The 9,081-nt window shown below is 47.4% G+C and overlaps 1 protein-coding gene across 1 annotated transcript in view; it reads left to right on the top strand.

Annotated features, from left to right (window-relative positions):
- Positions 1-504: 504 nt before the first annotated feature.
- The window catches only part of LOC311353831 (short transient receptor potential channel 4-like), a gene marked incomplete at both ends in the record, with an annotated part of 22,160 nt that continues 13,583 nt past the window's right edge, over positions 505-9,081 (top strand). Inside the window, 3 exons of the mRNA XM_084473641.1 lie at positions 505-663; positions 1,311-1,529; positions 8,541-8,681. Of these exons, the coding sequence (XP_084329767.1) occupies positions 505-663; positions 1,311-1,529; positions 8,541-8,681 (519 nt within the window). The remainder of the gene's footprint in view (positions 664-1,310; positions 1,530-8,540; positions 8,682-9,081) is intronic.

Here is a 9,081-nt window from a genome sequence, read left to right on the forward strand (position 1 = left end):
ATAACCATGAGCTAAATTCGTTCTGTTTCGACTGTAGAACCACCCACTGGAGCTATATTTAACCCTTATATTAATATTTTGGGTTGAAAGTGCTCGTGTAAAATCAAAGGCAGAAGAAAACACATTAGTGCTGATGGGATTCTGAGGTTATCCAATTTTAGTTTCTGAAAGAAAGAAAGAAAGGATTTAGGAGGTATCCGCTTTTGGCAACAAGGAAGCGAGTGACTACTTAATTTAGTCTTTGGACCTCCTGCAGTGATTGCAGCTGCTCCAATGTCACCATAATTGGATTTCTATTCCTCAATCGAATTATCATTTGCTTTAAATGTAACAGAGTAAATCGGTTAAAAAATGAACTCAAAACAAAAGCACAATGCAGTAACCCTCCGCGCCCCTTCCTCCTCCTCCCCTCCCCGTCTCCCCCCCAGGATTCAGGTCTCCTGCCCGGCGCCGGCGGCAGGTGCGGAGGTAGCAGCACCCAGGAGGGCTGAGACGGGAGACGCGATGTCCCAGCTGTACTACCGGAGGACCGACAACTCCTCGTACCGCGACCGCATCCCCCTGCGGATAGTGCGGTCCGAGTCGGAGCTGTCCCCGCTGGAGAAGGCCTACCTGGGGGCCGTGGAGAAGGGGGACTACGCCAGCGTCAAACAGGCCCTGGAGGTATGGCTGTGTTGAGGGATGGGTTGAGGATGGATGGATGGATGGATGGGGCTGGGTGGGCGGGGGTGGTTGTGTGGATGAACGGATATAGGTCTCCAGAAGAGGCGTGGCTAGATGAAGGAGTGATGAAAGCAGATGGTGGTGGATGTGTAGCTCTTTGGATGGAAGAGAGCTGATTCGCAGGGTGGATGGAGGGTGGAGGGGTGTTTCAGTGGATGGGTAGACTGGTGAATGGATGAATGGATGGATTGGGGAATGGATGAAAGGATAGATTGTGAATGGATGGATCGGTGAATGATTGGTAGTTGGATGGATTGGTGAATGGCTCAAAATATGGATTTGTGGATGGATGAATTAGTGGATTTGTGAATGGATCAATCTATTGTTTGTTATATGGATGAATGGATGGATTGGTGAATGGATGGATTGGTGAATGGATGAACATATGTATTTCTGAATGGATGGATTAGTGAATCGAAATGAAGTGCTGGGCGGCTGAATGTAAGGAGTCTGTGAATGGCTGAACGGAATTGGTGGATGGATGATGGATTAGTATCATTAGTTAAGCAGGCTCTGCAGCTGCCTCAGGACGCGGGGGTTTAAAGAGGGACCCCGGGTGTGACGCGTCCCCTCTCTCCCGTCGCCAGGAGGCAGAGATCTACTTTAAGATCAACATCAACTGCATCGACCCGCTGGGCCGCACGGCGCTGCTGATCGCCATCGAGAACGAGAACCTGGAGATCATCGAGCTGGTGCTGAGCTTCAACGTGTACGTGGGCGACGCCCTGCTGCACGCCATCCGCAAGGAGGTGGTGGGCGCCGTGGAGCTGCTGCTCAACCACAAGAAGCCCAGCGGCGGCATGCAGGTACTGGGAGCCAGGGGACAAAGGGCGAGGGGACCAGGGGACCAGGGGACAAAGGGGCGAGGGGGCGAGGGGACCAGGGGACCAGGGGACAAAGGGCGAGGGGACCAGGGGACAAAGGGCGAGGGGACCAGGGGACAAAGGGGCGAGGGGGCGAGGGGACCAGGGGACCAGGGGACAAAGGGCGAGGGGACCAGGGGACAAAGGGCGAGGGGACCAGGGGAGCAGAGGACCATGGGGCCGGGGACAAGGGGACAGGGGGGCGAGGGGACCAGGGGACCAGGGGACAAAGGGCGAGGGGACCAGGGGACCAGGGGACAAAGGGCGAGGGAACCAGGGGACCAGGGGACCAGGGGGCCAGGGGACCAGGGGACAAGGGGACTAGGGGACCAGGGGACCAGGGGGCCAGGGGACCAGGGGATCAGGAAGTGAGGGGACAAGGGGACAAGGGGCGAGGGGACAAGGGAATGGGGGAACCAGGGGACAGGGGAACCATGGACCAGTGGACAGGGGGCCAGGGGACCAGGGTCACATTGGAGACCAGAGAAAAGGGAATCATAGAGGACCAGGGAACCAGGAACCAGAGAAACATGGAGGACCAGGGAAACACGAAGGGGACTTTATTTCTGAATATGGTTTTAAAATCCTTAAACCAAAGCCTTTCATCTGAACCAAAGCTGTTTTGACATTTTGTCACACATTGTTGTGAATTCAGGGACTTTTGAACCCATTTCAGATTATTCCCCTGATTACAGCAAGCTCCATCGCAGTCCAAATGGGGCCCTAGTCATAAAGATGTATGTAGGTGACCTTTACATTAGCCTATCACACGATTAATCAAATGTACATCAATATTTATACAATATTTATAATGTCAGCATATGAAATGAAAGCACAGCCTCTGCAGTCAGCTGCACAGCTGGGACTCTTTGAATTAAAGACAAAAGGCATGATTTATTAACAAAAGTCATAAATAATAGGAGCACAGATCATCGCACGCTTATTCACATAAAAAGGTACCATGATTTTCCTGGGACTCAACTTATGCCGGGAACATCACGAATCATGAATCGGAATATCTCCATTGTAAAGCAACCTGCGGAACGGATTAGCTCTCCTCGACTTGAAACAGTCGGAGCGTGAAACACAGGGCGAAGGACGTTTATTACAGGGTGCTGAGGGGTGACCTGGGGGTGTGTACTGTGTAACATCCTCCAGGTCAGTTCCACGATGACGCGAACTGTAGATCCGCAGTTGGCAAAGAACTCTGTCCTTCATCAACCCTTGTTTATTATTATTTATAGTCGAGGGTTGGCAAAATTCGTCTCTCGAATCCCGTAGGTTCGAACCCTGTCCAAAACACAATTAGGGCCCACATGAAAGATGACCAGACGCACTCTAATGCTCTGTGAATATGCAAAGAAATATTCACTTGAAATTTGATTATCTTGTTTTCTGTGGTTTAGCCTTCAAAAACGAATGGGAGGCAAATAGCAGCCGGGCTACAGCTGCGGACGACCCATCAATGACCCTTCAGAAAACTGCCCCGGCTCTAATGATGTGATGAATTCACGCGACCACCAGTATCTGTTATGTCCAGCTGGTGCCCGTCCAGCCCTTCATTATGGACATCTCCCTCACTGCCATTCAAACGTGCGAAGCAGTGGCATCTAAATAAAGCCTGGGCAACGGAAAAGAGAGGTGACAGATTTACTCTGCGGTTTTCATAGGGTCAGCCGAATGAAACCGCAGCTGTAGCTGTAGCTTCCCCGCATGATGCTAGTTCCGTTGCTGGAGTATAGCATAGTATAAGGTGACCAGATTTCTGAGACAAAATCCGGGGACATTTTCGGTTCAGCAGTGTAAACCTCCAAACCTCCAAAAACCTTGTCATCGAAAAACTAAAACGGGGACACTGCCCTTACCATTCTCAAAGCAGTTTCTCTCTTATTGCGGACGAGATTGTTGACGGGGGGGGGAGGGGGGAGTCAGGGATACGGTGCGCAACTACTTTTCATTTTTTTCCAATTTCGGATCTTTAAGTCACAGTGAAAACCGGGGACATTTCCGGGACAGCAGTGGCCGGGGGCAGGTTACTGAAAACGGGGACTGTCCCCGGAAACCGGGGACGTCTGGTCACCCAAGCATAGCATAGCTAGCACCTGTAGCTATGCCATCCAGTGGCATCACTATGCTAACCAACACTATGCTAACCAGTTGCTAGCAACTGTAGCTATGCTAAAGGGGCTAGCTATGCTATGCTATGCTCAAGTAACATCCGATGATGCTACAGGTGCTAGCTATGCAACGCTGTGCGCCAGCAACAGAACTAGCATCATCGGACGTAATAGCACTGCGCTGTGTGCTTAATTAGCTTTGTGTGCAGCGAGCAAAAAATGGCTTGAAATAATAACCGTCATTAGCATTAATGTACCCTTAATGTTGATGTAACCCTGCCCCCCTCACACTTGCCAAGGCACTTACCATGTGTAAAGCTGGAAGTAAAGGCATTGTTTTTAATGGGATTTTATAGGCTATGGAAATATTGTATTCAGCTACAGACTTGGTTATTTCAGAAGGTGCTCTATTTGGACATGAAAGCGACAAATACTTAATCGTTTTGCAAATTTGTTTTTAAAAGGTTTGTCTTCGGAATGCTTTCCTTCATGGTCTCGTGGTTGTGTGATCTTCTGTGCTTGCCAGACCTGGTGCACAGGTCTAATGTCTGAGTCAAACATTTGAAAGCCATTACTGAGGTGGAGCGGGAGTGGGCGGGTGAGGACATTACCTTTACCACTGACTGAAACGGACAGGAGTAGGGCAACAAGCCGCCTCAGAATGTGGTATCTAAATGGTATTATCCTGTGTATATATTTATCTCCTCGGCCTGCCCCATATCATGCTGCTTCACACCGATTGTAGGCTTTTTTTCGCCACAGTCCTCTTTCGGCTTCAAAATACCATAGCAGTCTCTCGAGTTTGGAGTATATTGACAAGAGGACGGAGCTGAGCTGTGGTCCTGTTGTCTTCAGTGTTTTAAGAACAGATAGTGGATTGTATGGAGCGTTGTTATTAGAACAGTCCGTCTTCCTCCGAGCACTGGAGAAAGTGTGTCGCATCACCTGTACGATGAAGAAGTACTTCACAGGTTGTGTGTCGATCACAATATACCTGTCAAACATTCCAAGCAAACATATCCACTTCCCCGCTCAAACTTATGAACCGGCATATCTCTGGCCTGACTCAACGCCAAGACGGCGAGCATGAGAGAAAAAGTTTGGAAGGAAACAAACAAACAGCGCCAATGACAGACAGCAGTGAGGAGAGAGAAACGGGAGACTAGAAAGATGCTACAAGATATTGTTTATTTTCTGTCTATAGACTGCATTGGTAAATATAGCCAGTAAATATAGTAAATATAGTGGTGGAGTGGGTGGATAATTCTGCGCAACAAGTCCCAAAGGCTGTAGCATCCATCACCTGACAGGCTTGCTCTTTATCTTAAGGGTCTAGCCAGTAAGTAAGTGTTTCCCCCCCGGTGAGGAGGGAGCATCATCCCTTTGTGTCCTCACCACAGGGCAGAGCAAGGAGGAAGCCCCTTATCTTGGTAAAGAACGGCTCATTGGTTCTTTTAAAAGGCTGTCTGGGAGGGGCGGGCAGGGGGGAATGGTGCATCTCATCTCTTCCCAGTCTCTACACCCAAGATGAATTATCCCATTCATTCCAGGCGCTGCTGGAAATGGCCATTAGGTTAGCTGTCTAAATGGGTCCCCCCAATAGTCTTGCCTGCTTATTTGTCTTGCGTAATGGAAATAGATGGAAGTGTATATATGTAGATGTCTTCCAGTTGAATATTTTCACTGCAAGTGTTCTATTTTGGTCCGGGATCGATGTAATCGACTAAACACATTACGGATTTCCGAGGGAAACGGTGATGCTGTTGCTCTGAAGGGATTTTTATGTTTTCTCTTTGAGTTTCCCTTTCTTCCTTCGGTAATCAGCTTGCTTAGAAGCGTTTAAAGCCTCGCCAAGCCTCATCTTAGTAGCCTGGTTACACGTTCCCAAGGTGTGTGGCTTTGAGGAGATTTATTTTCACTCATGCAGAAACAGCATTCTTATTAACATTTTGCGAGAAATAAACGGGCATCTTACCAAGAAATAATAACCATACCTCCACAATGTTTCACGGATATATAAAAAGAAGAATGCAACGGAACTATAAATCGGCAATGGGAATTAGTTTCTGAAATGTTTGTGCTGTTTAAAACGTTCTTAAGAGCGTTCTAAGGGATATAGTTTAAAAAGAAGAGTCCGGGTAGTGGAGGATCCCATATTGTGTCCAATTGTCAGAGAGCGTATCGGGAACATGGACCTGGGAGGCAGCTGGGAAGATGAAGGGTTTTGATGTCGCCGCATATGCAGCAATTAAGTTTAATCAAACCGTTAGAGCAGAACTTAGCTTGACCGGGCAAATTTTTTTAAAAAGCTGTAACGTAATGAGGGGCATAAAAACACAGAAAACACATTTCCACAGCTTCAACGCCAGGGCTTAAAAAGACGAGGACAGTGAGAGAATGGAACCAGCGCCGTCGCATGTCCCGTCGGTGTGGACGTATGCTAATCAATTAATCAATATGCAGAAGGGACGCTTCCACTTCCACTGTGCGGTGTGTGAAACCACAAATACACATTACAGGGATGAGTGGGCGATAATTCTGTTTGAATTCTCCATTATCGTACCTCCACATCCCCCGCCGAAGAGCTCCGCGCCGCATCCGCTGAAGGGCGACGCCGTTTGAAGTCCACTATTTCATGTTCCTCCTGCTCCCAGAACGGCGAGCTAAGAACCAGCTCCAGCCGCTGAGAGATCCCTCCTCAAGGTGCGATTAGTCATCGACCGCTACTGTAATTGGAGCTAAATATAGTTGAAGAAAATGTGTAAAAGTTGAAGCCTTTCTTTTGATACCTCTAGGACAGTCGGTCAGCTACAGGGTTTCTGCAGCTGGTTTTCAGTCGATTATGAACGGGACATGTATGGATGTTTTTTTTTTTATATTTGAGGAATGGTTGGATGGTTTGAAGTGCGTTCAATATTAATATTGTGGTAACGCTTGAGAATAACGTTCAGTGATGAGTCATTTGTAAACCTTTAGTTAACGATGAACTAAACAGTTACCTACATAACATGCATTTGTTCACCTGGTGGTCAATTTGGGGACCTTTGTACATTAATAAATCATCTACAAATGCATATGAAATGTTTTGTTAATGATTAGCTCATCAGTTACTTAAGGCCTATAAATGACTTATGACTGAACCTTATTATAAAGTGTTACACAGACAAATGATTGTACTCATTACCAATCAATGAACATGTGCATTACATATGACAGCCTTTAGATGCTACTTTATGTATTGGAATCCACCAAATATATCCGGGTATCATCACAGGCAAGAGATGATGCATGTTTATAGAAAAGCATAGATCAAAGATTCTCAAACTCGCCACCTCAACTGATTAAAAAAACGATCAAATGTAAAATGAAAAAAAGGAAAATTTCCTCAAAGACGGACATTCAATACAACCAATCAAAGCCCCCCCTGCGGTGTAGCGCTCAGAAGGCTATCGGTTCATTCATCACATTAGCTTCCACCAGTGCTGCTGTCTTTAATGATGTACACGTCTCTGTAAACGTAGCGCCCTCACCCACTCCTCTCATTCCTCTCTGTCCCTATTTAGTATCCCTCTGTCTCTCTGTCTGCTCGCTGGCTGTCTGGGGAATCCGATAAAGAAGGGCTTCATTTAATGGAGAAGAAAGAGGCCATAGTGTTCCCCCTGTACCCATCAAGCCCAAAGAAGCCTACCTTATTCCCCCCGAGGCCTGCTGCAAGGGCCACACGAGGAGGCTTAGGGCTGCTCCGTGATGAGAGGCAAATGTGACAATGAGTTTCCTCGCCAGGATATTAAGCACCCATGAAATCCCTTGAAGTATGGATTCCTCCTTTGCCTGTAGAAAAACCAAAGCGCAGCCCGTAGCCCTGAGACACGTGGTGGATTGATTGTGCTGGCGCTCCGGGCTGGGAGGAGCAGCAGCCCTGAGATTCTGTTGTTGTCGGAGGTTCTAATGACCAGCTGTCTGCTCGCAATGCTGGCTTGCGACGTTGTGTTGGCCAGGCCTAATGCGTTGCTTTCACAAAGTCTTGCACCGAAACACACGCAGTACGTGACGATTATAATACTCATGTAAAAAAGGTATTTTGCTGCATAGTTTTTGCTGCGTGATACTTTTCATTGTAAATATTTCATTCGTCGTTGATGATTTGGAACGGTATCATGTCAGCTAAGGGCTGCATGTTAAGAAAAAAGTATTGTTTGTGTGTGTTTCCATTTGCCTGCCGAAGGAGCCAGTACTGAGTTGAAACGCAGTGTCCACTCTCTGTGAACGCGGTGTAACCAGCATGACAGCGCTGGGTATGTTATGAGCTGTGTCTGACTGAACACAGTGTGTACACAGTGTCTCACACCACGCTGTGAATCTGCCTCCTTGACACAAGTTACTGGCTTGGAGCTAGCAGTAGGATGTTCTGGAAAGGCATGTTGAGTCAGTAGTTGTGTTTGGATGGAGACAACTTTGTTTCGACAAAGGTCACGTTCAAATTGTAGCGGGAAGTTGCCTTCATTCGATTGTGCGATCAGTATTTTTTTTTCTATCACATGGAATCTGATCTCCTCAAATCAGATTTGGGACTCTTTCATATCTGGTTCTAGATTCGACAGACATCTGATCTCTGCCACATTACTGCAATGTGAACAGCCAAAACAAAATATTAATTCTGAAAATGAAAGACAATCTCAGTTAAGCATTACAACAAGATAACAGCAAGAACGGTTATGCTATATTTGATTGCACGACAAGAAAATGTATATTGTGAGTCAGAGTTTTCACCTTCTAACACACCTTATTATACTCAGCATCAGAGGTAACGTATTCGTCTCTTTTCCGCTCTGCGCAGGTTCCTCCCATCCTGTTGGACAAGCAGTTCTCTGACTTCACTCCCGACATCACGCCGATCATTCTGGCCGCTCACACCAACAACTACGAGATCATCAAGCTGCTGGTCCAGAAGGGCGTGTCTGTGCCCCAGCCTCACGAGGTGGGCCATCTCAGCCACTCAGCCCTGGTACCACCTGGCTAATCTTACAGGATCACAGGTTTATGAACCTCGGGGGGGGGAGGTGCTGCTGTTCCTGGAGTGCTGCAGTCCATTATGGATGGCCCCTCTCGCAATACAGCATGCTGATGGAGGAAATGTATTACTTACAAAATAATTGGATATTGCAGCCTGCCAAGCGCCTTACAAGTGCTTTGCCAGAGAAGTGTTTGGCATTACTTGTATTGTTTACTATTCATATTTATTTAGTTATGTAGCAGACACTTTTAGCCAAAGCGACTTCAGATAAATGTAATTGGTTTCTCTATTATCTTTCTCTCGCATGCCTACACATACGGCCTCGGTGCTTGGCAGTGGTCCCCAGTACATTGGGTCTGGAAGT

This window comes from Micromesistius poutassou, assembly GCF_964030765.1.
Source record: "Micromesistius poutassou genome assembly, chromosome: 10".
NCBI classification, from domain to species: domain Eukaryota; kingdom Metazoa; phylum Chordata; class Actinopteri; order Gadiformes; family Gadidae; genus Micromesistius; species Micromesistius poutassou.